At 36.7% G+C, this 26,564-nt stretch overlaps 1 protein-coding gene across 9 annotated transcripts in view; it reads right to left on the reverse strand.

Moving 5' to 3' along the window:
* The window catches only part of ICA1 (islet cell autoantigen 1), a 66,169-nt gene that overhangs the window by 17,869 nt on the left and 21,736 nt on the right, over positions 1 to 26,564 (reverse strand). For all 9 annotated transcript variants that reach the window (XM_058832944.1, XM_058832939.1, XM_058832945.1 and 6 more), the window contains 2 exons: positions 5,914 to 6,039; positions 5,633 to 5,731 (listed from right to left, as the gene is read on the reverse strand). In XM_058832944.1, the coding sequence (XP_058688927.1) occupies positions 5,633 to 5,731; positions 5,914 to 6,039 (225 nt within the window). The remainder of the gene's footprint in view (positions 1 to 5,632; positions 5,732 to 5,913; positions 6,040 to 26,564) is intronic.

A 26,564-nucleotide genomic window follows, 5' to 3' on the forward strand; every position in this document is an offset into this window, starting at 1 on the left:
TGAATTCTTTACATCTGTTTGTTCACCATATACTGCTTCTTTTCTTATTTATTCTCTTTTTTTCCCCAACACAATTATTCACACAAACTTGGCAACTGCAGTGGTAGTGGAATGATCCTGCTTGTATCCTGAATATGAAAACAAGGTTTAAAATGTTGGATGATGGTTTGAAAAAGGCCGGGTGTGGTATTATGAAACCCTACTGTCCCTTTGAACTCTGAAAGGCTCCAAGATAATGATATGCAGTTTCATGGTCAGCACTTTTATAACCAAAATTTGGAGATGAGCACAAGCCAACACAAGCATTATAGACTGACTCTTAAGTGATAAATACACTAATGGTTGCCACTCTCATGCATCCATTAGAAATTTTGATTAAAGAAATTAAATAAAAGGACACAGTAATTAAGTAAAGCAGATGTTAACAATGTAAGTATTTCTTTCACTATGAAATGGTTTCACTGTGAAGGTGAAAAAAATTTCCTCTTTCTAAAGTCCAGCTCAATTTCTGAAAAATTAAACCATGCTACATGTGAAGAGTCTTGACCATCTGTAATTATAAATTTATTAATGTTGCCCTGATAGTCAGAGTAGTGCATCTCACCCCAACTGCTCCTCATGCCTGCCTGCCCCCCAAAAAGCTAAGGGTAAAACAGAGAAGTCACCTTCCATACAAAACTTAAAACCCACAAATGTAGTGGTTTTGCATCTGGAATTTGAACAAAACATGAATGTATTTAATGAAAAAAGTAAAAAAAAAATCAAGGCCTAATTGACTGAATAAAAGTTAGGGTGCCCAGGCAATTTGTCACAATAAAAGCATTCCCAGACACGTTACATGTCTCTTTTGCAATGCCCTGTTAACCAGGACAGAGGAGTCCCCAGAAGGAGCATTCCAGTTTCTGCTTGGTTCAGTATTTGTCTGTATGAGAAATCTACACTTCAGTATTTCAGAAACTAAACTTCTACATTTGTCATGTGGTGCAGCTGCTTTTTTTACCCCCTCTCAATTAGCTAATTCTACATAGAACTGCTGATTAATTTGTCATAAGCAGCCTTAGCACCGCAAACATGGTCAAAAGATGAAGGTCACAAAAACAGCAATAATAAAAAAAAGCATTAAAGAAATGAACTTTATTCATTTCACTTGTCACTTTTTTGACACCGTTGTTAACCAGAATCACATGTGCACTTCTTCTTGGATGCTGAATAAGGACACTAGCCAACTAAGCTAGATAACCTATATATGAATGTCACCCTTTACCTGCATTTGTATTAGCTATTGATTAGTCTGCACTTCTTGTGTTATTGAAGTTGATGGGAATTACTCCATTGACTCCAAGAAGTCCTGGACCAGAGTTCAAGAACACACAAATATCAACTATACTTCCACAAAAGTGCAGTGTAGAGAAAGAAAGCAGCTCTGCATTATGGGGGCTGTGCTGCTTTGGGCACTGGAACTATCTTGGACATCTTCACAACAGGACACACAATCCACTGAATTAGGAGGTGACTGCCACCAAGTATAGCATCTCAGAGCTTGCTCCAAGAAGGTTTTAAAGGTTTTGGACAAAAACCCAGAACTACTTTAACCACTGCCTAGCTATACAAGTTAAAGAAAATTACTAGAAGTAAAGTCTGCATATTGCATATTCACAAAAAAACCCCACCCAAAACCAATAGGGAAATAAGCATCCTTCTTTAAGGACCTATATTTTCAGAAGCTTCCTTTGTCAGTGTTTCAGGAAATCCATATTTAAAGGACTGTGATCAAACCACGGAAACAGCATATAGAAATGGAGCTCACAAGTACCTTGGGAAGGAAACAGCATGATAATAATGGCAGTTACTATTTCCTTTATTAGAAAAATAAACACAGCTCTGAAATACAGCTTTGGTTTCAATGGCAATTATGATAAAATTGTTAAAAATTAGAAGCTGTATTTTGATGCAATAACTCCATGTAACAACTTCATTTGGACTTAAAATCAGATACCAAATAATGAAATTATTTTCCTCACCCCTGCCTCTCTCTACTCTGTATTCTGAGGTTCACTACAAACTGAGGTAACTTTTCAAAAGGATTTTTAAAAGCTAGAGAATGAAATGAAACTGTTAAACTGTTAAAAAAGCCAGCCAACCATTTTCTAAACATGAATCCACAGTAATGTGACCACTACTGTCAGCAGGCATAGAAATAAAACCATAATATTATCTTAAATGTTTCAGGTTGCATTAGAAGAAAGGGGAGAAGCCTCACCATCTAGAAAGTGTAGTGATTAAACAGAGTTATAACAACACAGCCTGAGTTCAGACCAAAGCGAGCACATTTCAGCTGGACATACCCCTGACTTGGCTGCTCAGAGCACACAGATGTAACTCCACAGCACTTTTCTGGCTGCTCATGTGGACTAGAATGGGTTTTGTTGTGAGCTACACCATGTAAGCAGCTTAAAGTAGGATCCTTGCATATTTAGAAACCTTTCTTCCTAGATTCTTTAGCCTCTCTTTTACTACAAAAATCAGATTAAGACCCTACACACTAGCAGAGCAAGTTCACAGTCATTCATTCTGCCTTATGTATTCATCTCTAACACCAAAAGTCACCCAGTGGTACTTCACCTGCTCCCAGTACTCAGACTAAGTATCCAGGCCAACAAAGGATTCCTGCACTGTAGAGTTAACTGTGGCTCCAGATCAGGCTCCATTTCTGACTGCCTCTCACTCACTAAATTCCTTCACCTGCATCTGGGCTGCTTTCAAGTAAAGCCAAGATCATCTGGATTGCACATAAAATCTGCCCTCTGCAGTTAAATCACCGGTGTTGACATTGCACTCAGCTCACCCAACAGCTCCTCCCAAGTGCCTTGGACAACTAATGCACTTCTTGACAGAAAAAGAATCAAAGCAACACAGCTAAGGGCAGTTTCAGGAGCCACACATACATTCCAAGATGTCACAACACTTATGAAAAAGTTCAACAGCACTGAGGAGACAAAAACTTTAATACATTTCACTTGGGGGGAGAACTAAAGAGGAAGAGGAAAAGCAGGTTGTATCAGAATTTCCTCCCAGACATTCATCAAGGAAAGAAATACCACACCTCCCCAAAACCCTTAGAGAAGCAAAATCATAGACAATCTTTTCTATGAGTAAAGTCATGGTCTGACAAACAGAAACAACAGGACACCAGACTACAGCAGAGGTCAGCAGAAGGCAACAGTGTTGTAGTACCTGTTTGGACAGAGTACTCCAAGGGAGTACTCCATGTAAGAGCTCAGGCAGCAGTATTCCACTTCACACAGAAATAAATAGATGCACTGAGATTTATGCCTTCTGACTCCCTTACCAGGGCTACTATTATTTCTAAGTTAATACAACTCTTCAAGAAGTTTGGTATTCTAGCATTTAACTTTAAAAAATGCAACTAAATATTATTTAAGTAACTAAGGCAAATAAACAGTAACAGAAACTAGAAAAAGGTATTTATTAATGAAAAGCAGCCCCTGAAATAAACTTGAATTCAGTTGATATATGTTAATTTCAAGTCAATGAAACCTTAACAGCTTTACCAAAACAGCAGCCCATCATCTGTAATATTAAAGCGATGGATACAGTAACAGATACTTTTACATCTCTAAACATAGAGTTGTTAGCACATTAATAATCATCTTTCATCAAGCATAAAACTCAAGAGTTAGGAAATACAGCTGCAATAGCACAATTATACTGCTCTCTGCACATACCCTGAAGCAAAGAAAGCAAATGGGCTGCTTTTCATTAAGAGAGTTTTGCAAACATCTCTAAAGACAATGTTTTCTTTCCAGAAACAATCCCAAGAGATGCTTTAGAGTTTCTCTGTTGACATAAACCTGGTACACAAATATATATTTATAATAAAAAATACAAATAGCTGTTTTCTAGTACATAGCACATCTTAATTTTTCAGTAAAACAATCTAAGTCAAATATTAACTTGCATTAATTTCTTATTTTAAAGTAAAAAACACTACTCCTACATTCACATATGCTTAGTTTAATTCAGTTTAATTTGTATGAGCAAGACTTTGTCTTTAATGGAATCATAAAAGACAAAAATTATTTGCAAGCACCAAATTCAAAATTTTCATTTAAAAAAGACCCCTTTTATGGTATCAGGCAGGGAAAAATAGTCTAAAAGAAGTAACTTCCAATGAAATGTAGAAACAGGCACATTGAAATATTTTATGTATATTTTAATCTAGAATATATACTGATTTTACATTTTAATGCATAAAGTCAACAACAGCCATGGCATCTCTATTGGGTACATTTTTAGACCAAAAGTTTCTCTATCGGAAATGACACTATCTTCGATCAGCTATAGCTATCTACCATACTTCATTAAAAAATAATACTGCATAACCTCAATGTAAAATTAGTTTGCAGCTCCTTTTTAATATACAGTTACTCTGGCATGAACATGTGATATGACTGGTAGGGATCACTTCCCTAACCATAATCGCCTATTGTTATTCTACACCCAGGTGTAGCAGAGGTGAGATGGGACTTGCCACACCCTTCAGAAGTGACAAACAGAACTCACTCAGCCTAGTAATGCAGCTGAAGTACCAGCAGACATCTATTCTCTTACGCAACACAATCTCACCAGATGCAATCACCAGATTTTGATTTAATCACTTTAGCAATCATTTAATGTAAACAATCAGAAACTAATAGCTGGGGACAAGAGATTATGGAGAAGACTTTGGTATAAAAAATAACCCCCCACTCTAGAGACTGAAAGAAAAAAACCCTGATACTAAAAGCCAGTAACACAGTCTTACTCCCAAGCAGCTGTTTTCTGAGACCACAGAATTACATGAAATCCTGTAGTTTTAAACTATCTCCTGATTAGCACCATTTATCAGCATACATACCAGTGCAAAAATGGGAAATCACATCTTCTCAGTGCAGGAGGTGAGCAATATAATTGGTTAAGATTTTCATAACAAAGGCTGCATCCTAAACACACTTGAATATTACCATTTTTAAAGTTACTTTTTGCTTCAACAGAGTGCTTGTTACATGTGTGGATTCAATATAGATGGTATTTCTTTATCATAGACTCCCAATCTAATTTCAAATTTAAATTATGGTGAAATGTTCCACAGGAGGAAGTTCATAAGGTACAATCCATGCCTAAATGTCTCTCATCCTCCATCACAAGGGTACACCAAAACAGGTGCATTTTCTTTACAAGTTCCTTTCCAAGGTGTAAATGTTATTATACAGCTTGAAACATGCTATGTGTTGTTCAAATCATCAAATTTTTAGATACAAAACAGCATGAAGAATAAATACCCAGCAAATACAGGCTACCTACAAAAATTAGACTGAAACTGCTTTGGATCAAAGCAAAGATAGAAACATCCTCAGAAACCTTTTAACATCAGGAAGGTAAGAGAAGAGCCCACCAGCATGTCTAGTCAGAAGGACATTAAACAGAAAACCTGTATTTAAATGAATAGATAAAGCAGGGATAAAAGTGTCAGAAAATATATGGAAAAAATATCAGCATGTGCTTTCTACGTCCTTGTATAATCTCTTACTGGTTATCACTGGGCAAACATACATATCTCTATATTCCTTACCTTTAACATAGTGAATTCATATGGCTGATAACCTTTGAAACTTTCATGGATGGCTGCCATCGTGTGTGAAGTTTTTTCCCAAAAATGAAGCAGTGTTGTCTGTAAGGCAGGGTAAAATTTCAGTGCTGATGTTTACTCAAATCTGTTCTCAGTGCAAATTTCACATCTTCCCTCCAAAAATAGCTACATATTCTTATGGTTGAATATTGCCATGGTAACGTCTTAAAAAGCCACATTAACAGGAAAACATTCTTTCAGAGGTCAACATTTTCCTTGGATACCTGATATGTTGTTAACACATGAGAAAGGAGGTTGCATCTGCTCGCTCCCAGAAGATCCACTTTTTGACAGACATCAGTCTTCAGTTTGTCAAAGTTGAGTTTTGCATGTCGCACTTGTGCTTGAACCTTTACACAAAGGGACAATTGTTTATGTACTGATTTTTTTTTCTTCATTTTTAATGAAAGAGCAAACTAATACAACCTCTAGTGAAATCAGACAACAGACTTAATTACAGTTTTATTTTTATCAATGCCACTGAAATTAAGATAAACTGGCTGATAAATAGTACTCTATCTTCTCTATTATTGCTTTTAATAATATATTCAGTGAAGAATTTTTGTTTTCTAACCCCTCTTTTGTATGATAGATATTAGTATAAAACATACATCAAGAACAATTGGAAAAGATACTTATATTGGTATCTCTTTCAAGAAAGACAAATTCAAAGCCTAACCAACAAATTTGGAGCTAAAAGTTTACTACACAATATACAGGTGCACAGTCAGAGACATTTCCATGTACCTATAGTAAGAGACAAATTAAACTGACAAAGTTTAAAGTCTGTCTGCAATGATACAGCACTTCAATATCTTTGGACTGCTACAAAAATTTCACTCATTGAAGTTCTCCTTCTAAAACAGGAGTGCCCTTTCTGTTTATTACTATCAGAAAAATATCGGGTCCCCTTTTCCTAGGAACTAACAATTTCAGTTTCAGGGGTTTTAGTTTTTCTAAATATTTTTCTATCACCTATTAAGTACATACACATGTACATTAAGTACAACACCCTGTTCCAAAAACTGTACATGCTTGACAACAACACTGACATGATTTGGTATCAGGGTAGAAGGCTGATGTAGGTATTTAGTATCCAGGATTTTTCATTTTTGTGACAGCTTTGCACACCACCAAAAATTATATTAATGAAAGACATTTGTTTAAATCCTGTAAACAAGTTTTGTTATAGTTTTCTTCCAATGGAATGGGAAACAATCAAACCACAAAACATAATGAATCTCCTATAACTCTTTCATCATCAAAATAAAATATTTACCAAAACAATAAAATGTTTCACAATGAAAACAAACCATTTTATCATGAAGTAAATGACACATTTCTTTCCTTTTCTGGCCTAACTTGGAGAATAAACCCATTTTTTCCAGAATACACAAACTCAGTCAAAGATTTGTCAAACTTGTATGCTCCTGATCTTCAGAAGTGAATCTGGAACTTTGCAGCAAGTGCCTTGTGCAGTAAGAACAAATACACACATATCATAATGCAATCTGAAATGTTATGGTTACTATACTGCTTTTATTTTCCCAAACTCAGAGTATACAACCTCCAACCAGGCAGAAAACCAGCCAAAGATTTGCATCACAAATTCATCAGACGACCTACTGATACAAATTGTGGGACTCCTGGATTGCTGGACATGTGGCAACTTTGTTGCACTGATCAAATCAGTTCTGTTTAAGCAATACTGCACATCAGCCTAATCTGTTAATAAGGAAGAAACTATTACAATTCAAAATATGTCATAAATGCAGAATATTACAGGTGAGATTTAGAAAAGGATGATGCCAAAGGAAAAAAAAAAACAAAACAAACCACTTTTTCTTCTTTTAGTAAAGAGCAACACTAATCAACATTTACAAAATAGCTCTGTGGTTACTGCATTCATGCAGTAGAGGAAGTCTTCCAGGATAATGCCACCAAACAGTGAACAAACCTTGAGTTCTGGTAATAACAACAACCGAAACGTCTGACTGGATCCAGCGCTCTAACAACACGAGTGAAACATCTCACTGATGACTTGCATGTTGTCTTTGCATGTTGAAGAGGGTTTTTTAATAAAAAGAGGTGTTTCCAGAAGATGGAAGACTTCTTAGGTAGTTTAGTTAGGAGATGTTTTAGTGAGGTAGAGACAGATTTGAATTTCCTCAGGAAGGAGAAATGGCTCCAATGGCTTCCACTTCTTAGGCAAGCACAACAAATGCTCTAAGCTATGACGCAAAAAGCAAGAAGCATCTACTACCAAGACATTTACTATAAGGTATGGGATTTCATGAAAGGCCTTACATTGAGTCAGAGTTACACTAGCATGAGCTGAGACTGCCCCTTAGTCTGGGATCCCCAAGGACTGCTACGCTTCTAGCTTGTGCCTGATGGAAGCCCAAGCAAGGCACCGTGATATCCATGCCAGGAGTGCTATCCTAGACAGGCACAGCTGTCTAGTCAAAACAGCATGTGGTAAAGAGCTTATGGACCTCCAAAACTGAGCAGCACTGGAGCAAGATAGGAGCAGTGGCAGAAGTGTAGAAGCTTTATCCAGTGCTGGATAAAGACATTTGTCCAGTGTTAGGTCCTCAAATCCTTTATTTCCTTTAGCATCAAAGTGCCTGAGAGCAGTTACAACTTCAGTGTGAAGAGTTGTGAAGAAAATCATGGGGCCTGTGCAAAAAGGAACTTCTAACTGAAATCTAAATACAGGATTACACACATCTTTTGCCATAAAGAATTGCTGCAATGGGTTGGGATTTAAGTAAGAGATGTAGGGTTTTGAAAAAACTAATCTCAGTTACAGCTATGAAAATCCAGAGAGATTCAAATGATGTAAATGGAAAAGTGTCACAAATAAAACTATATTTTACAGTGGTGCAGCTGAGAACACAATCCCCTTCCTACTTGGTGTATCACAGCACTGGTGAAACCACAGTAAGAAGAGTTGTAACTTTGTAGACTGAAAGTCCAAGAAAGCAAAGAATGTTACTTCTAGGGACTATAAATACTCTGCCAGAGATGGTGAGCCACAATTTAAAAAAAGAAAAAAATAAAAAAAAAAGAAAAAAAAAAAGAAGTACCAAATGTAATTATGAATTCCTACTCCAAAACAAAAAAAATCCATAAAACAAAAGCACCTGTAAAGTTTGAGTTGCAGTCTTCCTGCATACATTCTTTAGAGATGTTTAGCACAGAACAAGGTTGGCATTTATCTTAACTGAACATGTAATTAGAGTCTCTTTTAAAAACTAAAGCATTCATAAAAAGAAAGAGTTGATCCACAACACAGTGTGGAATACAAACCCTTATGTTTATCATGCTCATACAGATGATTCGAGATATTTAATGCTGCATTACCAAATGTTACACACTTCTCTTGCCAACCAGGAAAGATGTGATATTATAAAAACTATTAAATTAAGGATGCTTTTAGGTTTCTCTGGTATTTTGAAAGTTTACTGAGCAGAAGTATTCTCCTTTTTTCAGCAGCAAGTGCAGGACAACCAAGGAAGAACTCCATACACTACATCAGCATGGCATTTAGCTTTTTATCTGTGCCAATAAATGTATTTTCAATTGAAATTATTATTAGACATCTTTTAAGATTACTTGTTGGCTTCAGGAATTAGGTATAAAACCTTAGTGCTTACAAAGCATAATCTACTTAATACCACACAAGTTATCAGAATGAACCTTTGGTTCTCTAGTCAAGGGAAAGCTTTTATAATACATACTAATCTTCTTCTCCTTTCTCTGCAATTACTCTCTAAGACATGAGAAACAGGACTTCATTGTGGTCTCAGTACTGCAAATTTTTATTCATATATTTAAGTTTATTAAAGTTGAACATAGAAAATTCCTTGAAAATCCTGGTCTGAAAACTATCAGGATTTTATTGACCCAAGGAGAACCACCTTGATCCAAACACAACCTGAACATTTGATGATGAACAAGCTTCTAAGCATCTGAAACTATAGGTGCTAGATGTAAAATTCATATTATACAAGAAAATTTTACGGTACTCTTGACATAAAAAAGATCATTACTCTTTGTCTTTTTCTAAGCAGCAACCTAGACCAACCTGCTTTTAATTTCCCAATGCAAACACCTAAGTACAATTTTCATAAAGAGCACACAAGAAAACATAAATTTGGAAAGCGGTATCTTATTCAATCAACAGTTTGATGAACTATTAGATGCCAGACAAACCTGAAATAATTTCCAAGGACTGAAATGTTACAATCCTAAATCCCGAGGGCTCAAAAATCAGATTCTAAAATGCTTGATTGTAAGGGCAAATACTTGCTAACACGGTTTCCTAAACAGTATCACAAAAGGAATCAGGTTGGAAGGGACCACAGTGGATCCTCTGGTTCAACCTCCTGCTCAAGCAGGGCAATCCCAGAGCACACGGCACAGGATTGTGTCCAGGTAGTGATTATCTCCAGTGACAGAGACTCCACAGTCTCTCTGGGAAACCTGTTCCAGTGCATGGTCACCTGCACAGTAAAGAAGTTCTTCCTCATGTTCAGGTGGCATTTCCTGTGCATCAGTTTCTGCCTGGTGCCTTTTGTCCTGTTGCTTGGCACCACTGAGAAGAGCCTCATCCATCCTTTTGGCACCCTCCCTTCAAATACTTAGAGACATTGACAAGGTCCTTTCTCAGCCACCTCTTCCAGAGTCTGACCAGGCCCAGCTTCCTCTGGCCTTTCCTTGTAAGAGAGATGCTCCAGTCCCTAAATCACCTTTGTCACCCTCCACTGGACCCAGTCCAGGAGCTCCACATCTCTTTTTCACTGAGGAGCCCAGAACTGGACACAGCACTCCAGGTGTGGCCTCACTAGGGCAGAGTAGAGCGGCAGGATCATCTCCCTGGACTTGCTGGCAATGCTTTGCCCAGTGAACACCAGGACACCATTGACATTCTTGGTCACAAGGGCATTGCTGGCTCATGGACAGCTTGTTATCCATCAGTACGCCCAGGTCCTTCTCTACAGAGCTGCTTTCCAGCAGGTATGCTGGAAAACTTTATTCGAACAGAAAAATTGTAATCTTCAAACATGCTAACATTAAAAAAAAAAAAAAATAATCCTGAGACCCAGTTAAGAAACTCTATTCAATATGTGCATTTACTAAAATACAGATTAGCCATGTACTTTCAAGGAGTCTTTATGTTGTCTACTGTACATCTGTGTTGCTACTTCCTTTCAATCTTCTATAAAATGCAGAATGTATTTTCAGTAGTAGCCTAATTTCAGGGACAATTCAGCTAGTGAAGCATCATCTCCAAAATTATGTTGGATAAATGTACTAACTCACTTTACATACAGTATATATTTGTCTCAGCATTTTCAGCATAGAAGGAGAAACAGATGCTTTTAGTCTAATTTGTCACCCAGCCTCTCACTTACTTGATCTGAAAAGCATGCACAGTGTGAGTATAGGCTGGAAGGAGGGGGATAAATAAACCAAGGGGGAAAATGCCTGGAATATAGTAAACCCTCCTGTTCGGGGCTCTGAGTAAACTCTACCAGCAGATGGAATCAGCACAGATCTTTGCATTAAATAAGTATAGCACCTTCTGGCATACCGGATCATTGTAAAGACTACATGAAAATGAAATCAAACTGTAGTTTGAGGACCAAGTATTTACCATAGAGCACAACTTACAGCATTTCAGCATATGGCACAGAAAACATAAGGAACTAGATTCTCAGTTCCCACAAATTTTAGTCATTTCATAGTTTGAGTGGTGTTTTGATAAGGAACACCCATGACACTTTTGCATAAGCATAACTAAGTACTTACTGGTTTGTTTTTCCCTTTCTTTTTAATTCAAAACTGATAATGCACAGTCAGAGAGCAGAAAAGGTAGTGTTTTATACAAAATAATGCCTGTAACTAAACTTTTCCACATACAAGGTACAGACTTCCAATGCCTTGTGTAGTATGAAACCTGATTTCTGTGTGCTTTAGTGTATTTTACATTTTGCAGACTATACTTTGAATAAACTTGTTCCCTTGGGTTGGAATAGTATTTATAGCATTCATTAATCTCTGCTCCATCATTTTTTAAGAATAACACATAAAAACAATGGTTGAAGAGGAGTGGGCATACTTCTGTTTGTCTGCTTCAAGGTTGGCTATTAAAATCTTCATTTACAATCTAATGAGAAACACTGGTAGGAACTAATTTTAGGAGACAAAATTTTTTAAGTGAGCCACATCTAGCTAAAAGGGAAAAGTACTTGGACAGTATAAACAGATCCAAATGTTATCTTTAAGTCTGAAGCTGAGCGGATGTACATCACATTTGTTCAAGAAATGAAACTATCCTTGAAATTTTAATTAAGAGAATTTTAGGGCAGATGAAATTCCAATAGCACATTTCTTAAATTTGCCATTTTGGACTTAATGATGATCATCTGCACTTGTGCAAAAGCCCTATGCACCTCACTCTATTAAGCTTGATTAAGCAAATTTGCAGTCATGCTGCAATTCATATAAAGGACTTAATCACCACTGTATGTCTATGAGTCTCAATCTGGAAACCAACCAAACACCTTCTATGGAAGGTGTCCCTGCCCATAACAGCGGCTGGAACTAGATGATCTTTAAAGTCTCTCCCAATCAAACCACCCTATGATTCTATGAAAAGTACTCTTTGCCACAAAAGAAAAACGGGTATGTCAGCTTTGAAAAGCACTTATGTTTGTGTTCTGAGGTACCTTAAATATATTGGCAAATTCATGTGGAGAGACAGCAAGTAAGTGAAAGCTGAATTAAAGATGTATTAGGTCAGTTGCACTGCAAGAGAGAAAGATTTTGGAAAGGAAGATGGTACAACTTTCTGATGTCCTGAAGTGGTAGAAATATCCCATTACATACAGACTTGAACAAGGCAAGTCTATGACAAGATAAAAGATAACACAGAAACTTTTAAGCCACCAAAGGCCATTTTTCTAATGGCTGAAACATTAATGGTCAGAAACAAATAAAATATTCCACTAAAACTGAGTGATATCCAACATAATCCAGTGAAATCAATGCCAACTGAAATGACTGCAAATACCTATTAGAATATTACCTGCCATAATTACCCAGAGATTTTAGATTTAGTTGGTCATGACATTCCTGGAACTCAGTGTAAGCAATAAAAGAAGAGTGCTAAAGTACACAAAAGAAAATTAAGACAAAAAAAGAAAAAAGGCAGAAGAAATGCTATATTGCTGCATAACAAAATATAGACAAATGCACCTTAACATGGATTAGTGTAACAGGAGCTGCATTTCCCTGTATTTACTGGGACTGGATCATGTTTCTCTGCCCAAAAGCTCAAAATGAAACATCAACAGTCTACAAACAGAATGACCATAAAGTCACTATAAGTTGATTAAAAGTTGGGTTTTTTTTCATTTAATACTGACATTTCTTATTCTAGTCATAACCATCAAATCTCCATGACTTAAACATGTATTTTGCCCTCCTTATGCTACAAGAATGCTTACGCTACAAGAATCCTTATGTTATGAAGAGAAAAAAAAAGCTTTGATGAAAAAAATAGTAAAAAAGTCACATTATAAACAAAATGTTATTCCCCCAAAACCAGCATATTTCATGCAAACTTTATCATTCAAACCTGCTACAATTTACTTAATTCATTTTTTTTCAGTATGTTAAAAACATTTTATTAGAAAAATTTGGTATCTGGGGATGACAAAATTTTAAACTTCATGAAGCCCCAAAAAGTGTATTATATTTTGTCCAATTTTGTGATTTTCAAATGCCCTATTAGGACATGGTCTATGGCAGTTCTTGAGGACAATCATAATGACTCTTCAAAATTTTCATCATTATTTTGGCTCAGTTTTTACCATAATTGGTCCCTGTGCACATACTTCTCCTGTTGGTCATTCATACCTAAGCCAGCTTTGGGAAGCTCCCCAGGTTGTCTAGAAAAGCCTTTCTAGAGAGTTGCTGTATATTTCACCGGAGAGGTTAAAGGCAGTACAAATAAGCAATGAGTATCACAAAATACTACTTCTGCACTTACCCTCAAGGCATGCCTTCCACCCAAAAAATTACATTAGGTGTGCCAAGCTCAGGCCTTGACATCCACCTTGTTACCTTGTGGACTGTGTTAGTGAATGGAGATCTAGCAAGCACAAGTAACTGACACTAGAACTCACTTCCTATTACCCTGTTTCTCTCCACTGGACTATAAAGAGAACTCTCATTGATCAATTTAGATGTAGACATCTACAGAGAACATGTCTGAAGTTTTTTCATAAATCCTCATCAAAATGACATCCAGAAAAGGATTTCTTTTATTGCTAATAATAACCATAAGTATTTGAATGCGTGCCTTATTTAGCTTTATAATTCATCCAGAATAACCTTCCAAGCCATGATTCTTGATAAACTCCTGATGAAAAGTCTCAGCAGCTTATGTATTGTGCTCTAACAAACTTTTCATCTTGTCTTTGTTAAATGAGACAGACTGACTTAGAAACACATCTTAAGCAGCTTCTTTCCCCTGGTCCCCGAATTACATCTTACACTTTTTGATACTCTGCTCTCCAGGTTTTCAGTCCAGTGATGTGGACTGTGATCTGTGCTTGCTCTAACTGCACCAAGAGACAGCACTGGCTTTCAGCTAAGCTACATCTTTACATAAGATCTTCACAAAAACTCTTGCAAAAAGCTTTCAACTGTAGTTGTAGAGCTGCAATTAGCAGTTTGCTGCTGGGAGAAAAGAATTAAATATACAAAAGTGATGAAATTGTGATTAAATACATGAAATAACTCTTTAATCTAGAACTTCAAACATACAGTTTTGTTGTTTTTATCTCCGGTCACTGAAGATGAGGTCTTTGTGCTCAGGATACAATTATATCACAGATGAAGTACAACTACCACTCTCTGTTCTCTTCTTTGACCATAGAGCTTCACACTTTTATTTTCTCCTGCCTATGTAACTTTGCCCTAATTTCTAGCTATGTTATTATCATCTCATTACTTTGGGTCAGAGGCATGTTTTTCTTCCTACTTGAAATTCATGTCTGTGGTCCAGGTCAAAGAGAATGCCATGTTATAGAACAATGTGCTTAATGAGCTTTGCTGCAATTTTTACTTTAACAGAAACAGAAAAATCTAAGGTAAGAAAATATATTGAATACACTGAATTAACTACTATTATTTTTAAATCCGAACAAAGCATTTTTTGAAAAGATATACAAATATCTACCAAAGCACCAGACCATGGATATACACCAGGACTTCTCTGTGGATTTTTTTTTTCAGTAGTGTATGAAATTTGGTCTTTGTGTCACATTTGTGCCACATTTCCCTCTTCAGTTTTTCAGTATTTGGTCTGCAAAAATTTTACAGCCTTCAGCCTGTTGGCTCACACACCATGCAACTCCAGCCTGGCAGTAATGAGTAAACCATGGCCAGAACTGCTTGCTTCACAACCACTGACAGTCAGCAGATGTGAGCAATTTTCTGAACCCTGTGAGGATATAAGGTTATGGCTGGCTTGAATATTCTTCCTTTTTTCCCCTCCAAAAAACAAAGGTTGGTTGTACCATCTTCTGATATATTCAGTGATGGCTATCACAGAAATTGAATAGCTCTCTCCTTTATGCAAACACACAGACATTTATCTTACTCCTTTCTCTCTTTTTTTTCCTAGTGTCTCACTTCCTTCACAGCCTTGTGTTTATTCCTGCTGTTTCATAATGTACCTTTCTGAACTCTCTTGTGTCTCTTTAAGGATAGGGAAAAATGAGAACCTCCTCACACTTTATGCATGTGATGCTATAAATATTATACAGGGACATGACTTTTCACTCTGTATTTTTCTTCAACCAAAAGCCAAGTTGGATCTGCAAACACAGATCAGTTCAGGCTTAGCAATGGGGAAAAAAAAGGCAGGCAACAACAAAACATCTGACCAAATATGTAAATTAGTTTCTGTAAAAATGATAGATTAGTTTGCCAGGACAGGAAAAAAAAATAATAAGGAGGAGTATGATGGAAGGCCATCATACCACAGATACAAAACTTGTAAAAGATGAGACTTCAGCCAACACAGGAACCAGAGGGCATTATACTGAATAAACCATTTGAATACAGCATGAGGCAAGGGGATCTTTACACAGCATCTGTGTCTGCAGGGCAGGTCTTTGATCACAGCCATGCTTTGGGCATTGCCAGAATTCACATCGGTTCAAAAGGCAACTGGACAATTCTACAGGAAAACAAACCCCATGTCCTGTGATGTCTCCACTGGTCACAGTACTAAAAGAAAACACCACTGTGTATTCGCTCTGTGCAACTCCCTAGTTGCTACAATTGGACACCAATGAAGAAAGATGATGCACAGACAGAGGATTTTTGTCTGAAAAATAAAGTAACCCCGAGGTACATTTGCAGGTTAAGGGGAGTTCGAGAATTTTCTCTCCCAGATTCAGACCTGCACAGCATCTTCTTATGTCAGAAGAACTCTCTATTCTGTGGTCTAAGGTAGCACAGATACTTCAAATGAGCCTTTCCAACATAACACCTGTGTAACTGCAGATTTTCCACTACAAAAATTCAAAATCATAATTTTGTAACTGTTTAGAGTGCCAGAGTGCATTCAAGCACTGCCTATACCCAGACATGCTTAAGCATCAGAAATCATATGGAAATGTTTCACATATTGTAACTGTATGACAGACTCTTAGCTTTACATTCACAGAGATTCACCTGGAGAAGGGATGGGGGCAGTTCTGAGGTGCTCCAACATTTCTACAATTACAACTGCAGTATGGAGAGAAGATCAGATCTCAGCCCCTTCAAAAATTTTTGTACTGCCTTCTAAAAAGTCTACATATACATTAAGACCTGAGCTTTGAATTTTGGAAATCAACTGCCAAAACCTACAGGATTTACCTGGACAAGCCTAGCTTATCTTTCACCATCCACCATAAACCTCTTCTCTTCTTTAAAGTCCCAGAGGGCTGTCTGCCAAGTGAAATATTTAGTCATGACATTTAGGTGAGGACTGGAATACTAAGCAATTCTATTGTCTACACGAAATGTGAAAAAATATATATCTAACTAATTTTTCCCTTTATTTTTTAGAGGGTAGTTTGCTAAAAATAAATATTCTTGAAACAGCCCTGCTTCTAGATTAGGCATTTCATCAGAACAGACCCATCAACTACATGTACTCTAAATTCATATGAAAAAAAGTTGTTCTGCTATTCAATCAACAAGATGTACTAATTCTAGATGTCTTAAGAGAATGTGTTTTTTTCCTTGCCTGTTTTAACCTTTTTTGATGCACATTTCCATATTTTCTTTCCTACTGTCAGTACTGTAATAGTGCAAAGACATGGATCCAAACACCACTTAGCAGCAGCAAAGTTTTGTTACATACAAATTAATTTTCTCTGAGCCATGAAAACTATTTGTGGCAAGTAATACAGTGCTCTATACTAAATAACAACATTCTGAACAGCTGCCCTGAAGCAAAAGAAATATACTTCCTCCTCCATTATTAAAAAGTAATTTAGTCCCTTCATAGGAAAAAAGCCTTAAACACTACAGGTTGAAAGGTATAGCCCAATAGCAACAAAAAACCTCTGAAGTTATTTTTCTATGGAATTACCAAGAATTAAGGTGGTATTTTCCTCCTTCCTGATTTTTGCCCCTCTAGCATGGCCGAGTGGAGGCAGACACAGTGTGTCATTTTGGGTGAGCAACGCCTCTGCAGAATCCTTTCCACTTATCCAGCAGCTGGACACAGCCCTGATCAAAATTACATCCACAGTCCAGCAAGCTCACCCAGCCAAAAACCAAAGTCTTTAGCTTAAAGCCTCACAACTTTCACAAACAGAACACACAGTGCAGACCCAGAATGTGAATCCAATTGCTTAAAATAAAACAATTACAAAAAAATATACAAAGAAATATTCACAGAAAATACATCAGCTTAAAAAAAGTTCTATCAAATACAGTGTGCAACTGACTCTCAAACACATGATGTGGACTGCTTCTGTAATTCCAACCACTATTTACCGTAAAATGAAGGAAGGTCTGTTAAATTTAAGAAGATGAAAGCAACAACAATCTTCAATTTTTCAGAACTGCACTCAGAGTCATTATAGACATTATGATCACATCACAACATAAAAATTCAGGCAAAGCAAAAAAACATTTCTGAGTCACCTCATTTCAAAACATTCAAGAGCTTCTGAGCTCACAGACCAAGAAATGGAGATACGTTGCTTTACTGCAGGTTAGCTAAGCTGTTTTAACAAAAAAATTTGAATTAAACAGATACTAAGTGTGTTTACACAAGATTTATTTCAAAATAGGAGTGGTTTACTTGAATTTAAGTTTGGGAAAGTACATATTAAAGCTAAACAGATAGATGCTATGCTCAAAACACAGTTACACTGAGTTCTGCACCACTTCAGCTTCATCTGGGCATCACTCTTCAGAAAAGCAGCGTCTCTGCACAGCCATACATCTTCCCAAGAAAACAGGTCATAAATACTCCTGGCTTTTCCTTTCTGAAAATCTTCCCCTACTCTTCAAATACATAGCCCCACACTCCTTACATGTTGCCAAGCAACTTCTCTATCTCCTGCCTGTGCGGGAATAAATCAATTCCAAATGAATGTGTCCGCACATCATGCAGGATAGAACCTGGCCTCAGCAGCTTTGATCCAAAAAGCTGTAGCTTGTGTTCCCAAGAAAGGTTCAAGGGGAAATAAAGGGATACAGCCAGAAGCAGCACCCCAGCTGACACTACTGCTGGCTGCATGAGGCCTCTCCTCCTCTTTTATCCAATATAAAGAGCAACTACTTATGGTCAATATGTTTAACTTCAAACTGCATCAGAGGAGGGAGTTTTAATACAGTGAGAAATGGGACAGCTGAGAGCTGGAGTGCACACAGCCTCTCCTCCCAACTCATTCACACAGGGTCGTTACAGGCATAAACTGTGTATGAAAGCAGCTCCACCTCTCAGAGCTTATACCTCCTGGCAACTCTCAGATTATCAGTGAGCAGAGAACACATCGTGCTCCTGAAACTATCAATGTGGATGGCTTCCTCACAGCTATCATATTCGTTTCTACAGCTGGATCAATACACAAATTATTTAAAAAAGGGAACAAACATGAAATGACAATTTAAATGAAAGGAAGGCAGTAAATATATAACTTCCAGCCTTGTTAAAACATTTGGTTTTTTTCTACTTTAAGAAGCCTTAAAAAAAAAAGCTGCATGCTACAGCTTTCTGTTGGTAACAAGTTTCAGTACTGGTGCAACCCAGAATGTGTGGTTTACTAGTCTGAAAGGAAACAAAGACCAAAAAACACTTGTTGACACTAGCAGGGACCTTGAAGCAAGGATGTACAAAGAAAATATTCATGATCCACAGACTCTTACATTGAATAGAGAATTACATTCATCTAAACAGCATTATGTCAGAGTTTGGGGATAGATTTTTACATCATGATCCCCAAATGTATTTCCAGTAGGGAACACACATCTGTCAGTCTGCAGACAGGAGTCATTACCACCACAGCGTGCCTGAACGCACCCTTCCAATCTGCAAACAGGCGCGTACTTTCACGCCTGGACACACATCCTCTTTAGGGAAGAATATGGATAGTCCTGAAAACTTAGAACTACTGAACTCTTCTCTCCTAAAATGACTATAAGGGAGTTCATAAAAACTCAACAGATCTTTGCACAGATGGAAATAACTATATATAGTCTGAAAACAAAGAGTCACATTTTATTAGCATGATCCAAGTCTGTAAGTTGCTAAAAATTATTGCAAAGATTTGTAGCAAGAAGCAGGTCAACCAAGACAAATGGCAAAAATGAAGAAGTAATATGATCTTTCAGGTCTGAAAGATCATATACAACTCTAAAGCATGCATAACCTGGACTGTTAGAAGTGCTGAGAACTGCTGAGCTTATCATAACTCAACTGTGTTAATCATATTAGACAACCTGAGAGCAAAAGATGGTTGCCACACATGATACAGGGAGGAATAGTGGCACGTGGAGAGCAATTAGCCAGCCCATGCAGGAAACTGTGACAGTTAATTGCTGATTTTGAACACTGAAGACCAGAGGTGATATAAAGAAAATCATAATATAGCATAAAATTAACATTTCTACTATGCCCATGACTGTATTCATCTAGTAATAATACAGTTCAGTTTATCTCAGATAACGCAGATAATTTGGAGATCTTCTTGACTCCTTCAGGTACAGTGTACTCATAGGGAAAAAGTATAATTCATACTTTTAATTTCTTTGCTCCAAATTAAATTCTTTAAGGCCTGAGCAAGATTGTTACTTGAATCAGGGTCTCCTCTGAGCAGGCAGATGGGAGGAATGAATAAGCTGGAATTAGGTAAAGGGACTTGGAAAGCTCAAATTCAGGTGCAGTAACAATATCCCCATTGAAAGCTCACTGTAAAACAGTGAGCTGGCCTGTATGATCCCCTCAGCCACTGCAAAGGGCAATGGGATGAACAGATGTACAAACTGCCAGGGAATGGCACTGACACATGTTGCAAATCCTAGCTAAACGTGACATCAACAGTTTAAGAAAGATACCTTTAATAAAACCAACATGATTACCAAGTTCCTTTAATATTCAGTCTCCAGATGCCCTCACTTGTCCTGAGTGCAAAGCCACCCTGATTACGGAGCTAATGCAGACGTCTTGTAAGTTGAGGTTTTGTGTTTCATTTTCTATTTAACCCTTCAGCACTGAATATAAAATGGCACCCACTAGTAATCATGATTCATTTTTAACACAAAGTCTGTTGTAAATAATCCCATACGTTATTATTGCTATTCCTGGTTGGCATTTAATATACCAAAAAGCATGGCTTGTTTCCATCAAAACAATTTAATTACATTTTGTCAAGATACAAACTCTTTTTTGAAAGAGTACAAATTTATAAAAAAGACCCAAATCTTTTTGTGGTGCTCTTCAGACTTCACAGTGTGCTATTACAGATGAAACAACATTTGAAATCTAAGCAGGGTTCAGGCAGAACCCTGAATCAGGAATGGTGGTATATCTGCCATTTTTTTTAATAGAACAGTACCTTTTGTTTGCTGGGGTTTTTTTAATCCTATCTAATTTGGTTTCATTACGTGAAGGAGAAAAATCAAACATAGCAGCTTTTTAATCATTCAGAGCCTATGCAACATCCAACTGAACAGCAAAGGCCTTATGAAGTAAAAGCAGATGGACTACATTATGCATGTGCCCAAGCATTTTAGGAAAGTATAAGAATTCCTGGGCAGTGGCGACCATAGAAAAACTTGGTTCTCTTGTGTAAACAATGTTTTCCCCAACAGCTGTATTCCCCTTCCTGTTTATTCTTCACTTCTGCAGAATTCTCTCAGTTCAGTCACATCTGTATTTAATTTATTTTTAAAAAATATTTCTTAGCTGTCCTCCTAGCCTTTTCAGATTATTAAGGCTGAGGGAATTTTCCAAATCTCATTTCTCTTTTCACAGCCTACTCTGGTCATATTTTTTACACTTCATTTAGGTTCTGAATTCACAAAATGATCCACATGGGTAACAGGCTTTGCCTACATAGACCAGCTTGCAGGGTTTGAGTTTTCATGTCTAGGCAATCGTATTTTCTTTTCTATTTTCAGAATAATATTTCAGAAAATAGTGTTCAGTTGTTACTATTTTTTTAAATCCAATATTAAATTTATTACTTACACATTTCTATAATTATTAGACATGAGAAAATTCCTGGAGCTTAATTTTTAATGCACCCCATTTGAGAGTCTTTTTAATATTGGGACCAAAGCCAATTATTACATAAAAGTTAAGACTTAAATCACTGGGGTTTTTTTTGTTTTTTTTTTTTTTTTTAATATTTGTTGTACTCTGTTGAAACATTTTATATTCTGCTATTTTGGTTAACAGAAATTTTTAGGATGTGTCTGATGTGTCTGCCTACCTTTTCTCAAAACGTATACAAGTCTGAAAATGTACAAATAACCCAAATTTACCTTTTTTAATTTCAGCAAGGTTACATGAAACAAGGCTATTAAAAAAACTGTACTGCATCTGCAGTCTAGCAGACTAATTAGCAGAATAATTTTATTTTACTTTAAAGCCATTTTTCAGAGCATCACCTCAAACTCTTCTTTCATAAAAATAACTGAACAGATGATGAACCATTTCTCAAGGGTAAGCATTAATCTCTGGAAGCAACCATATTCTATAAGCGATACCTCTAAAGATGATGTAATCTGTTCCAAGAAGTCTGTTTCTATATTTAAGTGGCATACTCTTATGCTTTTAAAAGGGCACCTCCATCACACATTGTTCCTTTGCTTTTAACTCAGTAACAATCATCAGTGATATTTAATATACATGAAATGGCTTCAGAAAATAATTGATTTTGTATCATTATGTACTCTGAGTCTTACAAATGGTACTTGAAATGGTAATTTAAAGTTGTGAGACTATAAAATGCTTTTACTGTGAAGAACATTTCTGATGTTATGTTTTCAAAAGAGGTACATCTTTCGTAACTACCTTAAAATGCTTGAGCATTTTGTATGTGAGATATCTTGTAACATTTTGTTTTCTCACTTAATGTTACTAATACGATACTAGAGAAGCCGAAAAGAACATTATAGCAGAAATTCCTCAAAGAAAACATGCTCAGCACTGGAAGTCCCTCTGCTTTTACAAGGAGAAGATGGAATAATCACAAACAACAACTACAATTTTGATTGAAGAGCTCTTTTTTATTTGCTTTGTTTTTCATTACCCTAATTTCTAGGTAAATCACTAAATATGGCATTTCCATCATCATACACTTTCATACTAAAAAACCTGACTTCAAAACCCATACTATAACTGCTATTCCCTACCAGAATTAAACCAAACCTACTCCTGATGGCACAGGCATGTCACAAGAAGTGATATGTGTAGGTGTTGCTTATCATATCGTAAGAGCAGGCTGTTATCTCTATCTCTGCTATCACATTGCAACACTAAGATGTGGATCTCAGAGTGCAGTTTGACACCATCTTACTAATTTTAGAGGAGACACAGCTACCTTGCAGAGAATATTACTGCATCTCCTGGAAGTTCACCTATTCTTCTAGCAAGCAGCAGCAGCAATCTAAATCATCGAAAGGAATAGGTAGGGGCTTCTCTTTAAAGAAGATTTTGAACCAAGACTGATAAAAATCATATCTATCAATGTGACCGAATTTACTATCCCAGATTCCTAGCAGGTATTACATGAAAGCCACCATTCTTTTTTCACATTACAGTGCCACACATCTCATATCCAGCATATGGTCTCCTAAAGAAACTCTGATCTTTCTGACACCTTCAGAGCATGAACACCAACATGTGCCCTCTCACATGCAGGGGCCTATATTGTCACCTCTAGATAAACATGCTTTAAGTTTTTCAGATGAAGTTGAAATTTAATAGGAAAGTATCACCTAACATCAGAGACGACTACTGTCTAAAACTTTTTTTTAGAATTGTTTTTGTGAATTTTTAAAACCCAAGGTTGGTCAACAGTGACTACTCTAGCTGTTCTAAACATCCATTAATTACACTGCTATTTGTAACTATGACAACTTAAGAGTCTTTTATTTACACTATTGTGACTGCCATGGCCAAAGACGTTTTTCTTTAAGATGCTGGTGTACTTTGTTCTTGGAAAACCAAAAGACTTTCCAGCTTAATATCATCTGCAGATGCAAATAACATTAGCGTATTTTCTCTTGGTTGGCTTTTAACAATTGAAGTAGAACCTGACTAACAAACAGCACCATAAAACTTCTAAAACGGTCACCCTCAAATGAATTGTTTTATTATACATAGAAAAAAAACTTGGAAAATATATTACACATGTACAGATTTTGTCCTGGCAGGAGGAGAGTTTAGGTTATCTTTAAGTTGTTTTCCATCTTTAAATTCTATGATCCTCTGAAACTTTGTTTAGTGTTCCTTAGCAAAAATATTCTCAACTCTCAGCTCCTGAGAGCTCTTATTTTTCTAGTAAAGTTAAATTCACTTTTCCAGTAATCACTCATAAGGAACTGCAAGAATACAGATTTGCAATTTGTTTTCCATTAAAAGAACAATTTGACTAAAAATGCAAAAATATAAAAAACGCCAACGTGTAATGTTATTTATAAACCTTTGTATTTACTTGCTCTTCAGTTTGCTAGCTTCTAAATGCCTACAGATTTCCTTTTCACATCATTTTTACCAGAAACAGAAATTTAGTTTCCAAGGATGGCAACTGCCAAGTCTGGTCTTATTTCAAAGGCCAGCTTCATATTTGTTTTTTCTCTTTTCCTCAGCTTTTTGCATTTTCTCAACTCTCCAAGAGTTTTCAAAAGTAACAAAGAATTAAAAAAAATTGAAACAATACTCCAGCACATTTCTACAGTTCCTTTAGGTTTGCTGGGCTGTTTGCAGCTGATGTTAATGGACAGGGGAACAGCAGATGATGCTATAACGTGGTACAGCACCTTCACCACCACACAAGCCAGAATGGCCTCGTGCCCAGAAGTGGTAACAGGCAAGAGGACAGCAGCGGAACAGAGTTGTAGGTCCTGAGCTTTCCTGACAGGCTGTAGCAGATGTATGTTAGCCATACGTGCTGTGACCTTTACAATGAATACATATACATATAGTCAGTGTTTCCCTTCTGATCTTTTAATCAGTAGATTTATTTATATCTTCATTATTTCACATCTATCCACAGAAGCTTTAACTTGTAAGAAGTTAAAGTGGCAGGTTAGCCACTTCTTATATTGGTACATGTATAACAACAGTTTAAGTTATTGTTATGTCATTGTAAGTTCTTATTGAATTTTCCTTCTTCCCACTCTCCTTTTCTTTTGACAGATTTAATTTTAAAATGACATTTAAGGGCATTCATTTTGCTTCAACTTTATCTACACTACAACTAGAAAGGATGGGAGATAAACTGTATCCAAAAAATTCAGCTGCAAGCTTGCAAGTTCTCAGTATCTGCATGCAAACCAAGAGCATGGCACTAAGGTGTGGTGCAGCCTGTCTCAGGGAGCCCAGCATAGCCACTGGGTGTTTACAAAGATACTCCAGCTTTGAAGGTTCAAGCCTCAGAATGAAGGGGAGGCAAATGAGTACGAGAACAATGGAAGCAAAAAACAAATATAGAAAGGACTAATCTCCTTTATCAGTGTAGCATGATAAACAATCTATCATGCCACAGATGTAATTTTCCCTTAGTTAGCCTAAAGGTGAGCATGACAATTTTTTTCAGCTCTCACTTTTTACTTGTTAGGGATGGTACTGAAATGTACAGGTTTGATGAGGAAGTCTTTATTGAATTGTACATGCATCTGAGAGAGCAGAGCCAAGTAAAATTGAACAGCACACCCTCCTGTGCTCCTGTAGGCTGCACGTGGAAGGCTGCTGCCTGGTTTCACAGTTTATCACTACACACTGTCACACTCCTGCTCAGAAAATGCATAGAAAAGCTGAACCTCTTCAGAGCTGGAAGGAGGACACCAGCACTTGGGCCATTTGGTATGAATTCTTACAACATCACAGAACAGTTCATGTTGTAGTGTACAGTCTACAGACAAGTAAGAGACTCAATTTAAGAACTTTAAAAACTGTATCAGTGTGGAGAATTTGGTAAAAGGATATTAGCTCATTAAATTCTGTATACCACAGCACAGTTTAGATGCTCTCAAGGAACACTTCAAAGTCTGAACTTGGGATGGAAGACCTCTATAACCACAACAGCACTGGACTGTTCATAAAAACTGCTAATAGGAAAAAAAAAAAAAAGTTACATAGCATTTATAGAAATCTGCAGGGAAAAGTAAATACCTATTTCCTTAGTTTGACTCAAGTAGCTACAATTACATAGATATCTTCAAACAACAATGTAAAAAGGCTGCTCTGCAGTGTTGTGAGACACTCTGAAAGGGGTAGTGTTGTTGGGTCTTGCATACTTAGACTGATGCCTTAACAGCATTAGAAAATTCTTTCAAGTACCTCATTGTTTTGACAGAGAGCTACAAAAATGTCAGTGTTTTAACTCAGATTTTATCAGCTCTGAAAATACTGACTCAACTATTGATCTTTTAGCCTGAGTTATTCTGAAGGAAGGTATGAAAAACCCATCTGGATTGATTTAGCTTCGGTCTCAAAACACAAGTACCATATCTGTATACATAATGATACATTAAGAATTACATTATAAAAGGCTACATACTTGAAAAACAGTCCTTTAACTAAATGATATAAATACTGCTGATGCACTAGGTGCATTAAAGATCATTAAAGCAGCACTGTTTACTAGTAATAAAAAAGTTTACTAAAGTAATACTTTGCATTTTTACAATTAGAAGTCTGAAGAAAACTTCCTTTCAAGTGCTCTGACAGGATCAGCTTCACTAACTACTTGGTGGTTTATCACTCAATATGCAGCTCCAGCTCAAAAAGCTCCTCTCTGGCAATGGTATATTTAAGAACCAAAAACCTTGCATGAGTAATTACAACATCTTTTTCAACACAAAACTAGCATGACTTCTTTAATTGTTACAGTTCCAAAATAAGCCCTAAAACCTCAGCATTACACTGCCACACTATGGCACAATTAAGATCTGCAAGCAAAAATAGAAAAAAAGACAATAAAAACTCCTCTACTTTAATTATTTAGGACTAGAGCATCTACCATTAATTTTTGTAAAGCACTAAGAACAAACTTAGATCTTGCTCGGCACAAGCTACCTAGGAGCATTATGTTTGAGGATTTTATTTCAGTTT

Source organism: Poecile atricapillus, chromosome 2 (assembly GCF_030490865.1).
Source record: "Poecile atricapillus isolate bPoeAtr1 chromosome 2, bPoeAtr1.hap1, whole genome shotgun sequence".
Lineage (NCBI taxonomy): Eukaryota > Metazoa > Chordata > Aves > Passeriformes > Paridae > Poecile > Poecile atricapillus.